Source organism: Loxodonta africana, chromosome 1 (assembly GCF_030014295.1).
Source record: "Loxodonta africana isolate mLoxAfr1 chromosome 1, mLoxAfr1.hap2, whole genome shotgun sequence".
In the NCBI taxonomy this organism is placed as follows: domain Eukaryota; kingdom Metazoa; phylum Chordata; class Mammalia; order Proboscidea; family Elephantidae; genus Loxodonta; species Loxodonta africana.
Genome location: NC_087342.1, coordinates 91,044,163 through 91,058,430, shown reverse-complemented (window position 1 = coordinate 91,058,430; position 14,268 = coordinate 91,044,163). Strand labels below are relative to the sequence as shown.

The following is a 14,268-nucleotide window of genomic DNA, read 5'->3' as shown; positions in this document are numbered from 1 at the left end:
AGGGAATCCGGGATGGAAAGGGGGAGAGTGCTGACACACTGCATGGATTGCAACCAGTGTCATGAAACAAACTGTGTATAAATTCTTGAATGAGAAGCTAATTTGTGCCGTAAACTTTCACATAAAGAACAAAAAAAAGGCGGGGGAGGGGCATTATTATTAAGGCATCCAAATCTTGGAATTATTTCCTCTAGTTACTCTATGTTCTCAACATCATTGAGATTTAATTAAGAAGATATTATTAATAAAGGCATTTGCAAGAAAAATGAGAGATATTTGGGTATCTCCTTGTCTGTTTCAAACTTTTAGTCATTATTTTCCAAAAGAGAAGTGTGAAGCATTAAAAAAAACAAGAATTGGACAAAAGAAGCATTTGATTTACAAAATCCTGAAACAATAATTAATTTTAATTTTGGTTTTAACATGTAAGTAAATTCTTTGATCATCTTTCCTTCCAAAGGCAGAGCTTAATTCATTCCTCTTAAGTATAGATTGAACTTAATGAATCACTTCTAACAAATAGAGTATGGCCAATGTGATAGTGTGTGACTGAGTACAGGAGATACTATACTGATTTCCATCTTGGTCTCTATCTCAGATCACTTGATCTGAAGGAAGCCAGCTGCTATATCATAAGCAGTCCCATGGAAAGGTCACAGTGGCTAAGAACTGAGGCTTCCTGGGACCAACCATGGAGGGACTGAGGCTTCTCCCAACAGCCATATCAATGAACCATGTCACAGTGCAGATGCCCCAACCCCAGTCAAGCCTTCAGATGATGCAGACCTAAAGGACAGCTTGAGAGACCCTGAGCCTCTAGCACTCGGGTAAAACCTGCCCAGATTCATGATCTTTGGAAACTGTGAGAAATGATAAATGTTTGTTGTATTTAGCTGCTACGTTCTGGGTAACTTGTTATGTGTCAGTATGGTCACCTCTTTTAACCAATTCTGATACCAGCCGTCTGTCCCACAGCACTCTTTACTTCTCTGCTGGGCTCAATAATTCATGGCAATGACCACACAGAACTTACAGACAATACTCATGATTTGGGGGTTTATTAGGCAAGTAACAGGTTACAATTCAGGATCAGGAAAGACTCAGGATACAGTTCTTCAGTCAGAACAACTTCTTTCCTGGTGCCCACAGGCAGGCCTCTCCCTGGCCCTTGGGCTGGCCTGGCCTCTGCCCTGCTCCGGCAAGTGTCAGTAGATAACGAACACAGTATCCAAAGAATAGAATAAATTATTCTCCTTTCATTTTTATTTGCTTTAAATTTATTATAAGATACTAAATGTACCATTATTTGACTTTAGAATAACTTCATAACTAAGTAGACTATATAAATGGTGTCCTGGTGTCCAAGGTCCTCTGACTTCATGGGGAGAGAAGAGAATTACCGTCAGCAACAAAAGCCCAAGGCTGATTCCAAGGAGGCAAAAGTCAGGCATATCTCCTCTCTCCGACCTCTTTTAACCAATTCTGATACCAGCCGTCTGTCCCACGGCACTCTTTACTTCTCTGCTGGGCTCAATAATTCATGGCAATGACCACACAGAACTTACAGACAATACTCATGATTTGGGGGTTTATTAGGCAAGTAACAGGTTACAATTCAGGATCAGGAAAGACTCAGGATACAGTTCTTCAGTCAGAACAACTTCTTTCCTGGTGCCCACAGGCAGGCCTCTCCCTGGCCCTTGGGCTGGCCTGGCCTCTGCCCTGCTCCGGCAAGTGTTAGAAAACTCTTTAGTTCCACCGGTAAATGCCCAGAGGCACCCCACTCCACCAGTGAGCTTTGGCTCGAAGGCGCTGAGCTCTCTAGCTTCGTGGGTTGGCAAGACTAGCTCTGCCTACAAGTGTTTGGAGGCACCCCACTCAGACAGCCTGTAGGCATTCAGCTTTCTCGCTTTGTGGGCCGGGAACCCCACTGTGCTGTCTCCTGCTGGTCTCCTGGTTCTGCTGCTGCTGGTTCTCTGTTACGCTTGCCACCACTTCTTGCTGTCTTGTGCAATCTCTGGTGTTATAGCTCTCTGTCTCCTGGGTCTAGGAGTCAGTGTAGGAACCCTGGGTCCAAAGGATGTGATCTGTTCTTGGCTCTTCTTTCTTATTGGTACTAAGGTTCCCTCTTTCTGTCTCTAGGATGGCTCATTTGAAGCTAAGCAAGATGGCAAAACTGACCAATCCCTTCTATGGGGCTCCATACACCTTATTTGCACAGTCCCAACCCCACAAAGGTGCCATGTACCTTATTTGCATTATTAGCAAAATTTCTCACTCCCTTGGTGAGCCACAATCATCTTATTAGCATAGTCCCACCCAATCATTTGGTGAGAGTTACAAGATCATGGTGAGAAAGGCCATATAAAAATGATCCATAGACAGACTGTATTTTATTACCATTCACTACAAACTATTTACTTGAACTTCCATTTCCAGTTGTAACCAAAAAAAACAAAAAAGGAAGAGCCAGGCCATGCTAAGCAGATTACAAGATGTCCTCCAATAACCACCCTCTGATTACTGTATTTTTCTGAGCATTCTCTGTTTCTTTGCCAATCATGCCTTCCACACCACCTCCGCAGATATTTTCATAAGACTTCTATATGTCTGATTGCAAACTGTGCTCCCATCCTCCAGATGTTTTCCTACAAAAAACCAAAGCCGTTGCCAACTAGCCGATTCCGACTCATACCGACCCTATAGGACAGAGTAGAATTGCCCCATAGAGTTTCTGAGAAGCACCCGGTGGATTCAAACTGCCAACCTTTTGGTGAGCAGCCAAGCTCTTAACCACTCTGCAACCAGGTTTTCCCGTAGTATATTTATGAAAATACCTGGGGTGGGGGATGCCATTGGCAAACATACATAGAACATTATCTTTGTGAAAATATGGGTTCACATTCTTCCAGTTATTGAGACATTAATGTGGGTGCTGCTGTGAAGAGATTTGGCAGATGTAATTAAGGTTCAAATCAGTCAGCCTTAGACAGGGAGATTATGCAATCAGGTGAGCCCTTAAAAGGCCTGGGCTCTTCCTGAGCAAAGAGATTCAAAGTGTGAGAGGGGGTCAATGTGAGGAGGTTTTGGACGGTGAGCTTAAAGATGGAGGGGGCACATTGCAAGAGTGCTGGTGGCCACGAGGATTGGGAGGACCTCCTCGCTGACATCCGCTAAGGAAATGAGAACCTCAGCACTACAACTGCAAGAAACGGATTTCTGCCAACAGCTCTGTACGAGCTTGGAGGAAGATCCCAGGTCCAGATGAGAGAATAAATTTGTGAAACCCTGGTCTGACCTACAGACCTGTGAACAAAAAAATGGGTGGTGTTTTAAGGCACTAAGGTGGTATTTTGTTCTGCAGCAGTAGAAAACTAATACAGAGGCTCAAGTCTGCCAGGGATAAGCACATATCACTTTCTCCACTGAATGAAGTTATCCACCATCAGGCACACCAGTTGCATAAAATAAAATCTCTCCTAATTTTTGTTTTCCTATTTTTCATTTTGATTTTTATGGGATGCAAGTAAATTTTTCTACAATCATATTTGTCACTCATTCATTCATTCAACAAAAATACCTACTATGTACAGGCATGACATGATAAAGATCGAAGTCATCAAGGATTTCATTTGACTTGAATCTACTATCAACAGCCATGGAAGCAGCAGTCAAGAAATCAAATGATGCATTACTTTGGGCAAATCTGCTGCAAAAGACCTCTTTAAAGTATTAAAAACCGAAGATGTCACTTTGAGGACTAAGGTGCACCTCACCTAAGCCATGGTGTTTTTCGGTTGCCTCAGATGCATGTGAAAGCTGGACAGTGAAGAAGGAAGACCAAAGAAGAATTAATGCCTTTGGGTTGTGGTGCTGGGAAAGAATATTGAATATGCCATGGACTGCCGAAAGAATGAAGAAATGTGTCTTGAAAGAAGTACAGCAGGAATGCTCCTTAGAAGCAAGGATGATGAGACTTTGTCATATATATATTGGAGAAGCCCTGAGAGTTTGGCCCCTGGGCACCCTTTTAGCTCAGTAATGAAGTCACTCATGAGGTTAACTCTTCAGCCAAAGATTAGGCAGGCCTATAAAACAAAGCAAAGCTAAGGGACACATCAGCCCAGGGGCAAAGACTAGAAGGCAGGAGGGAACAGGAAAGCTGGTCATCGGAAACCCAAGGTTGAGAAGGATGAGTGTTGACATGTTGTGGGGTTGTGAACCAACGTCATACAACAATATGTGTACTAGCTATTTAATGAGAAGCTAGTTTGTTCTGTAAACCTACATCAAAAGTTCAATTTAAAAAAAAGGGACAAAAAACAAAAGAGAGAGGGTGGTAGAGACCAAGGGGGAGAAGAAGGCCTGAGGTATGAGAGAGACAGAGAAAAGGCCTGGAGAAGCAGGAGACAAGGAAAGAAGCAGAAGAACTCTAAGCAGTGGCATTACGAAACTTAAGTATGTTGTGTTATAGATTTTTAATTAATACATTATATATACCTGAGGATCTAGCTGGGTATCCTCTCCATTTGATATTTAATACATTTTGTGAGGCTACCTAAAAATGAATTGCCTCCTCATGCTAACCAGGTTAAAGAAAATAACAATATCAAGTGTCCCAATAAAATATGGACATCCCTTGTTGTTGTCTTGGACTGACTCAAGCCAAAGCCCACGTGTTACAGTGTAGAACTGCTCCATAGGGTTTTCTTGGTTGAAATCTTAAGGGAAATAGATCAACAGCCCTTTTTTTCCCCAGTGTCCCTGAGTGGGCTCCGAGTGCCAACCTTTCTGTTACATCCTTTAGAAGTTAATAATTCATAAACAGTCAATGCCTGTGCACTGGTGAAGGCATTTTTGACTGTTGAACACTTGCAGCTTTGAAGAGGTTAAAGTTCCCACACTCTTCTGGTTAAAATATACAGTAACAAATTGTGCTTTCATGAGCTGCTTTGTGTTGAAGATAGGTGTGGGACTCAGACAAACTCAGAGCTATGGAATGAAGATAATTTTAATATACACTAACCCAGGAGTCATAGATACATTGTTTGGGAAAGTCAAACTTCAGAACTTGTGAGCCTGACTGCAGAGCCTTTCAGACACGTTTATACATGAAAGGACAAAATCCCTTCTCTTACAGATTAAATTCCTGATGGTTTGGGGTTATCAGAGTTGAGCTAGCCACTGCTGTTAATAAAAAGGAAACTTGTCTCTGTGGGAATATCTCTCTGGTGTCTTCAGACACAACCTCGTCTAGGTTTAAAGAGGAGACCCTGTTCTTCTACCTTCATTCCTCAGGTGAGCTCACTCTCTGGCATCACATTCTTTGGGGGTGAATTTTATTATCCAGAAGTCAGGGGCTTGGGGGTGGGAGGGGAGAAACAAGAGGTGGAAGGTAGAGTGTCCAGTTCAGCAAAAGGCATTCCAAGGATGGGAGAGGGAGAACAGGGCTGGCCCCAGCCTGGTGTTCTGTCCCAGGTGTCCTCTGACAGCCCAGGGTAGGACTCAGGGAGCCAGTGTGACAAAGAGTGGTCCATACCTGAGGTCAGGGGTCCGGACAAACCCCTAGTGCCCGGACATGGCTCTCAGGTTCCACGGGCGGTGACTGGAGTGAGAAAGCCAGGCACAGGGGATTCCCATGCCGGGTCTCCCCAGAGTTTCACTTCTCCCTCTCACAGCCTATGTCAGTTCTTCCTGCCTGGGCACAGCTGAAGCGACAGCAGTTCTCACTCCCACTGAGTGTCTCGCTTCTGCAGTAGCCAATCAGTGTCTCCTCAGTTAGGGATTAAAAGGTCGCCAGGGGCCCTCTGGAAATCAGTGTCCCCAGACTCTACTGACATTGGTGATGGCTTCCCAGGTCCTTCTCTTCTTGCTTTCGGGGTCCCTGGCCCTGACCCAGACCCAGGCGGGTGAGTGCGAGGTTGGGAGGGAAACGGCCTCTGTGGAGAGAAGAGGAGAGAGGGGACCGCCCAGCGGGAGCTCAGGACCATCGGGGAAGCCTCGTCACCACCACCCCCTCCCAGGGCCCCTTCCCCCGGCCCGGCCTGGCCACCGCCTCTTCCACCCCTGTGTCGTGGCCCTGCTCCTCCCGCCGCCCCTTGTCCGCCCACGCGCTCCTCCCTGCCCCGCCCCGCCCCCTGCCCCCCGCCCCCATGGATCCCGGACCCCGGCGCCGCACACGGAGAGGGTCGGTGGTCTCAGCCGCTCCCACCCCCAGGCTCCCACTCCCTGAGCCATTTCTTCACCGCCGTGTCCCGGCCCGGCGGCGGGGAGCCCCGCATCATCGCCGTTGGCTACGTGGACGACACGCAGTGGGGACGCTTTGACAGCGACGCCGCGAATCCCAGAGCGGAGCCGCGGACGTGGTGGATGGAGGAGGTGGAGCAGGAGCACTTGGAAGAGCTGACCCGCAGAGCCAAGGGCTTTGCACGGGATTTGCGAGTGCACCTGTGGACCCTGCGCGGCTACTACAACCAGAGCGACTCCAGTGAGTGACGCCGGGCCCGGGTTGCAGCTCACGGGTCCCCTCGCCCCCACAGACCGGTCACCCTGAATCTCCGGGTCCCAACTTCACACTGAGGCCTTGGGACCCGCCCAGCCCCTCGACCCGGGAAGAGCCGCGAGGATTCGCTGGAGTTTTCAGTTTAGGCCGAAATTTCGGCTAAGTTGGCTGGGCCGACCGCGGGGGCGGTCAGGTTCTCACACCATCCAGGCGCTGTCTGCCTGCGACGTAAGGTCGGACGGGCGCTTCCTCCGGGGGTACCGTCAGATGGCCTACGATGGCACCGATTACATTGCCCTGAACGAGGACCTGCGCTCCTGGACGGCGGCGGACGCCGCGGCTCAGATCACCCGGCGGGAGTGGGAGGAGGCCGGTGAGGCGGAGCTCGCCAGAGCCTTCCTGGAGGGGGAGTGTGTGGAGTGGCTGCATAGATACCTGGAGAAAGGGAAGGAGACCCTGCTGCGAGCAGGTAAGAGGGGCCACGGGGTGCCTCCCTGATCTCCTCTCAGCCTGGGACTGTTCCCCCAGCTAGTGTCACACAAGGAGGAGAGAAAAATAGCATCAGTGCCAGAATACCCACCTCCAATGGGTCGGGAGAGACCCGATTCCACCCGAGTTTCCAGGTCCTGCACCAGAGAGTGACTTGTCCAGAGGACTGCTAAGGAAGGGTCTCAGGGATAATTAAGGGCTCCAGTCTCTGGGGATGGAGGGAGAGATGATTCTTGGAATAACTGACTGGCAATTCCCATTGAGCCTGTCAGTGGCCTTGGGAACTACAGGGGACTTTCTCTCTCAGGCCTTGTTCTCTGCCCCACATTCAACCTCTTTGAAGATCTGCTTCCAGCTTTTCTGAGTCTATCTGGTCAGGACCAGAAGCACCTGTTCTTCCCCTCAAGACACAGAGGCTATTATACCAGGCTCACCCAAATCTACAACTTTCCAAGGAATAGGAGATTATTCTACACCCCTAGGTGCAGACTGGGGTTTGGGTTTTGCTCTCCAACCCCCCACCCCAGTTGTCCTGTTCATTTTCGGGATGGTCACGTGAGCCCTGCTCAAGTGGGCCATAGAGGCAATGGAAAGTTCCTAAGTTTTCTGACCGTTCCACTCAGATCCCCCAAAGGCATATGTGACCCACCACCCCATCTCTGATCGCGAGGTCACGCTGAGGTGCTGGGCCCTGGGCTTCTACCCTGTGGAGATCACACTGACCTGGCAGCGAGATGGAGAGGACCAGACCCAGGACACAGAGCTTGTGGAGACCAGGCCTGCGGGGGACGGGACCTTCCAGAAGTGGGCCGCCCTGGTAGTACCCTCTGGAGAGGAGCAGAGATACGTGTGCCGTGTGCAGCACGAGGGGCTGTCTGAGCCCCTCACCCTGAGATGGGGTAAGCAGAGGACAAGGGCAAAGCCTCACCTCAGGGTGCTCTTCTGGGCACCTCCAGCAGGGTCAGGGGTGAGACCTAGAAGTCAGGGCACCTTCCCTTCCCTTTCCTTCCCTTGCCTTTCCTTCCCTTCCTAGAAGTGCCTCCTCATCCCACCACTTCCATCCTGGGAATTGTTGCTGGCCTGGTTCTCCTAGGAGCTGTGGTCACTGGCGTTGTAATCTGGATAAAGAAGAGCTCAGGTAGGGGAGGGGCTGGGGTCTGAGTTTTCTTATCCCACTGGTGGCTTTCAAGCCCCAGGTAAGAGTTTGTTTCTCTCCTGCCTCACTATAGAAGACACCATCCACATACCCACACCTACCCAATCTGGGGCCCTGGGTGTTAACAGTTACTCTTATGTAAAGCACGTGTAAACACGAAGTAGAAACGTCTCACCTTGACAGTTCTGGTGATGGGAGCTGATTCTCAGCAGTTATAGGTCAGAGGGAAAGGTCTCTGCTGAGGACAGACCTGCAGAAGGGTGGTTTGTCCAGTTCCCACACATCTTTACCCTTGTTTCTGGACCCTGTCCTGGGTGTGCAATCACAGTTCTGGTTCCTCTAGAACTTATGGCCCTACCTCCTCCCTGGTCTCTCATAGGAACTTTTCTTCCCACAGGTGGAAAAAGAAGGAACTATGTTCAGACCCTTAGGACATTGTAGACAGAAGCCCATTAGCCCCTCCCCACCACCACATAATTTTTTCTTTAGTCTCATCTCCTCCTGTGGGCTCTGACCAGATTCTGTTTTTGTTCTTCCCCAGGTGGTAACAGTGCCCAGGGCTCTGAAGTGTCTTTCACAGATTCTAAAGGTGTGGTCCTAGAGGGCCTGATGTTGGGGAGGGGTTTGGGTAGAGGGGAAATGACTGGGTTATGGGGATTTGGGGATTTGGACATTTTGAGCTTGTGATGAGTTGTTCGTCATATCAATACTTAGAGTCACTCACCTGTTTTGTTAATGATTCTTTTCTTCTGTAGCGTGAGACTCCTGCCTTGCGTGGGACTGAGTGATACAAGATTTGTTCACATCTCACTTTGTGACTTCAACAAACCCTGACTTGTCTTCCTGCAACTGGTGTCTGAATATATCTGTGTTCCTATCAGCATAATGTGAGGATGTGGGGAGACTAGCCCACCCCTGCTCAGTAGGACTCCCTCCCCACACTGACTTGTGTCCTTTCCCTGATCAGCATTCCTGTTCCAGCAAAGGAAGGGCTAGAACTTCTCCATCCCTATCAGAACTTTGTGTTGCTCTGAGTTGCAGCTTCTCACTTCCCTATTGAAATTAGAATCTGGATATGAATTTTTTTCCATTTCTGGCAAGAGATGCGGATGATGGGTTAATTCAAGGTGAGGAATACTCAAAATTTGAGAGAGGAAATAAATGGAAGGTCTGAGAACCTTCCAGAATTTGCTTCTTTGCTATGCTGATTCTGTCACAAGTGGGGACAGGAGGATGCTGTGGAGGAGCTGAGTGTGGACCAGGCCTGTGCCCCACGTGTGCACATACCCATTTGCATACACCCAGAATGTATTCTAAATTCTAAGCAATCATGAGACTGTTAGTATAAGGAATCTGTTGTCCAATCTGATTGGGTTGTACACACAAAGACACTTTACAAATCGTTGGCAATCAAAAGTTGTCATTACTATTTATACAAAGCTAACCAAAAACGGTAGGAACATACTTGAACTGAACCGGTCCCTTCTATCCCCACAAGTACCAAATTTAGCACCGTAGGAGAGGAACACACTTATGTCTAAAGGGGGGGCCCATTTACTCGTCCCAAACTACCCATGTCCATATTTGTGTAACTGGGTGGTCATACTGTGAATCAGGTGACAGGAGCTGTGTATTTCTCTAAGCAAGTGTGTTGCCAACTCAGGTGCAGCATAACTGTGTTTGTTCTCTCTCTGTCTCTCTCTGCACTATCTCTCTCTGGCTTTCCTTGGCTGGGCCTGGACCCCTATGCTATTGGTCCAACTCTCAACCAGCATCTTTGGGGACAACGCTGAGCCAGCATCAGGCTTAAGCTAGCATTATGACAGCTCTTAATTCAAAACTGTTCACAGGTAACACCTGTACAGTGAAGGAGCACTGATGGTTCAACGGTTAAGTAATTGACTGCCAACTGAAAGGTTGGTGGTTTGTACCCACTCCGAGGCTCTGTGGGAAAAAGACCCAACGATCTGCTTCTGTAAAGATTACAGCCTAAAAAAACTTATGGTGGCAGTTCTCCTCTGTCACATGGGGTCACTATGAATCGAAAATCGACCAACATCACCTACCAACAACAATCTGAACAGTGCATGCCCAAGCCTCTGAGGGCAACTTCTTGGCCCTTAGAGTTACCGTTCTCAGCGCAGCCAGGGAGTCTGCCACTGCCAAAGGCAAGCCAGCTCAGCCCCCATCTGCTCAGTGGGCCAATTCTGCTACTGCTGCCCTGACTGCTTCCTCTGCCACTGGGCGCCTACTGGACCTTTACCACCAGCTCTGTCCTGGGCCCCTTCTAGGCCTCTCTGCCACTGGCTCGGCCATTGTTTCAGTCTTCAGTGTTATCAGCTCAGTGCTATAGCCCTTTACCCATATTATAACTCCTTTTGGGAGGTGTCTAGGAGATTCTCAGCTAAAGGACCACAGGCCCAAAGGACACACTCTTCTTTAAACTCTTGTTGATCAGGGGGCCCCCCACAAACTTCTGTGAGACTGCCTACTTTTATAGACAAACTGCTTTTTAATTTTCAAGTGTGGCTTTCCATATGCCTACTGTGATGTGTGTCAACTTGGCTGGGCCATGATTCTCAGTGTTTTGGCAGTCATATAATGTGAGCACTTCCCTGTTGAGAGTTGATATGTGATCACCCCCCATGATGGCATCTGCTATGAGTAGCCAATCAGTTGAGGGGAAATTTCCTTGGCAGTGTGGCCTGCATGGAGTGTGGGTGGACGTTCAGGCAGGGGTTCTGGGGCTCATTCTGGAACCTGAAGCTGGCACCTTTTTGTCTGACCTCTGGTTCTTTGGCCTTGAGCTAGCAGTTTGCCTGTGGCCCTGCCTGCCAATCTTGGGATTTCACAATCTTCACAGGCTGTGAGCAACAATCCTGTTCTCCGGCCTGCAGATCTTGTTTGCCAGCCCCTGTGGCTATGTGAATCAGGAAAAGCCTTTTTCTTGACCCATGGACTTGAGGTATTACTGCTTCTACACCCTCATGAGCCACTTCCTTGATATAAGTCACTCTCAATATATATATAGAGAACTCAGTCTAAGACACTTACCAATCCAGCCAATCCTATTGGGTGGATGTAAACCACCCAGTCCTGTTGAGTTGATTGCAAGCTTTTTATGCAGATAGCAAAACAGACAATAATTGCAAGCCACATATGCGGTTAGCAAAGAGACCAATCACTGCAAGGCACAAAGAGAACAATCATTTGGCAGACTGTGGCCCAAAATCATTTTGAGAGAATTACAAACACAAGGACAGAAAAAAACCTTTAAAGAAACCCAGTATATTGAAACATAGAAATAAAACAAGTATTTAGATTAGAAAGTGGTAAGTGCTATGGGAAGATGACTCAGAGTGGGGGAATGTGGGAAGAGGAAAGATGGCTGTTGTAACTCAGGTGGTTGGCATGAGCTTCCTTGAGAAGGTGGCCTTTGAGGAAAGATTTGAAGAACATGAAGGAAGTAGCCATGATGATTATCTGGCATAATCTTTCCAGGCAGGGGGACATCAAGTGTAGACACACCAGAGCAGAGCTGTGTCTGTGTTCTGGGAGCAGGGAGAAGCCCAGTGTAGCTGCAGCAGAGTCATTGAGATGAGGTTAGAAGCGCTGCCAGATTCTGTAGGGTCTGAGGGTGTAAGGAAGGCTTCTGACTTCTACTGAGTGAGATGGGGAGTTATAAGACAGTTTTGAGCCAAAGAGAGATATGGCATGACTGCTCTTTTGAAATGATCTCTCTGGCTTCTGTGCTGAGAATAGAATCAAGACGCAACGGGTAAGTGAGGCAGTAGGAAATCTGAGAAGTATGTGTTGCATTCCAGCTAGAGAGGTTGGTTGCTTTGCCTGGGTGTGAGCAATGAAAATAGTGGGAAGTGATTGGATTCTGCATATATTTTGAAGTTGGATGTTATCGGATTTCCTAATGGACAAAATTTGCAGTACGAAAGAGAGGAACCAAGGAAGACACCAACTTTTTTGGTCTGTGTAAATAGTAAGATCGAGCTCATGTCAGTAGAGATGGGGAACACTCTGGAAGGGTAACTAGATAACTGGGAGCTCCTAAAAATCAAACACCTATGCTCATCCAAAGACTTCACCAAAAGAGTAAAAACACTATCTACAGAGTGTGAAAAAATTTTTAGCTAAAACATTTCCGATCAGCACCTGATCTCTAAAATCTACATGATACTGCAGAAACTTGACTACATAAAGACAAATAACCCAATTTAAAAACGGACAAAAGATATAAACAGACACTTCACTAAAGAAGACATTCAGGTACCTAACAGATAAATGAGGAAATGCTCACTATCATTAGCCATTAGAGAAATGCAGATCAAAACTACAATGAGATTTTATCTCCATCAATGCTGGCATTAACCCAAAAAACAGAAAATAATAAATGTTGGAGAGGCTGTGGAGAATTTGGAACACTTCTACACTGCTGGTGGGAGTGTAAAATGGTACAACCACTCTGGAAATCCATTTGGCACTTCCTTAAAAAGCTAGAAATAGAACTACCATATGATCCAGCAATCCCACTCCTCAGGATAAATGTGGAGAAATAAAACCTTTACACGAACAGATATATGCACACCCATGTTTACTGCAGCACTGTTTACAATAGCAAAAAGATGGAAGCAACCAAGGTGCCCATCAACGGATGAATGGATAAATAAATTATGGTATATTCACACAAAAGAATACTACACATCAATAAAGAACAGGGATGAGTCTGTGAAACATTTCATAACATGGAGGAACCTGGAAGGCATTATGCTGAGTGAAATTAGTTGCAAAAGGACAAATATTGTAAAGACCACTATTATAGAACTTGAGAAATAGTTTAAACTGAGAAGAAAACATTCTTTGGTGGTTACGAGATGGGGGAGGAAGGGAAGATGGGGGGGGTATTCACTAATTAGATAGTAGTTAAGAACTACTTTAAGTGAAGGGAAAGACAACACACAATACAGGGGAGGTCAGCACAAAGGTAATAAGCCAAAAGCAAAGAAGTTTCCTGAATAAACTGAATGCTTTGAAGGCCAGCATAGCAGGGGCAGGGTTTGGAGACTATGGTTTCAGGGGACATCTAAGTCAATTGACATAATAAAATCTATTAAGAAAACATTCTGCATCCCACTTTGAAGAGTGGCATCTGGGGTCTTAAACGCTAGCAAGCGGCCATCTAAGATGCATCATGAGTCTCAACCCACCTGGATCAAAGGAGAATGAAGAACACCAAGGACACAAGGTAATTATGAGCCCAAGAGACAGAAAGGACCACACAAACCAAAGACTACATCATCCTGAGACCAGAAGAACTAGATGGTGCCTAGCTACAACGGATGACTGCCCTGACAGGGAACACAACAGAGAACCCCTGAGGGAGCAGGAGAGCAGTGGGATGCAGACCCCAAATTCTCATAAAAAGACCAGACTTAATGATCTAGCTAAGACTAGAAGGACCCCAGGGGTCATGGTCCCCAGACCTTCTGTTGGCCAAGGACAAGAACCACTCCAGAAGCTAACTCTTCAGACATGGATTGAAGTGAACAATGGGTTGGAGAGGGATGCTGGTGAGGAATGAGCTTCTTGGATCAGGTGGACACTTGACAATATGTTGGCATCTCCTGCCCGGAAGGGAGATAAGACGGTGGAGAGGGTTAGAAGCTGCGGAAATGGACACGAAAGGAGAGAGTGGAGGGAGGGAGGAGGCTGTCTGATTAGGGGGAGAGTAATTGGGAGTATGTAGCAAGGTGTGTATAAGTTTTTGTGTAAGAGACTGACCTGATTTGTAAAGTTTAAGTTAAAGCAAAATAAAAATTATAATAAAAAAAAAAAAAAAGCACACAGATCAGGGAGGCTAAACTGTAGTGTGCAGGGGAATCACCCAGAAATTTCGTTAATATTCAGAAAGTCTGGAGTAGAGCATGTGACTCTGTATTTGTAACAAGGTTGATGTTGATGCTGCCAGTCTTCTAGTAGCAAGCATGTAGACCAGGAATTCTCAACGTAGATGTGTATCAGCCTCAGTGGTTGGGTTTGTTAAGCAAGCAGCTCCTGGGTCCTGTGCCCAGTACAGAGCCCTGGTGGCACAGTGGTTAAAAGCTTGGCT

The 14,268-nt window shown here is 47.1% G+C and overlaps 1 protein-coding gene across 1 annotated transcript; it reads left to right on the top strand.

Annotated features, from left to right (window-relative positions):
* Positions 1 to 5,739: 5,739 nt before the first annotated feature.
* Positions 5,740 to 13,998, top strand: LOC100676766 (HLA class I histocompatibility antigen, A alpha chain-like). Its single transcript, XM_023542373.2, has 7 exons — positions 5,740 to 5,909; positions 6,218 to 6,487; positions 6,696 to 6,971; positions 7,615 to 7,890; positions 8,025 to 8,129; positions 8,689 to 8,736; positions 8,903 to 13,998. Exons 1-7 carry the CDS (start codon positions 5,846 to 5,848, stop codon positions 8,905 to 8,907), a joined length of 1,044 nt encoding a protein of 347 aa, XP_023398141.1. The 5' UTR covers positions 5,740 to 5,845; the 3' UTR covers positions 8,908 to 13,998.
* The last annotated feature ends 270 nt before the right edge of the window (positions 13,999 to 14,268 follow it).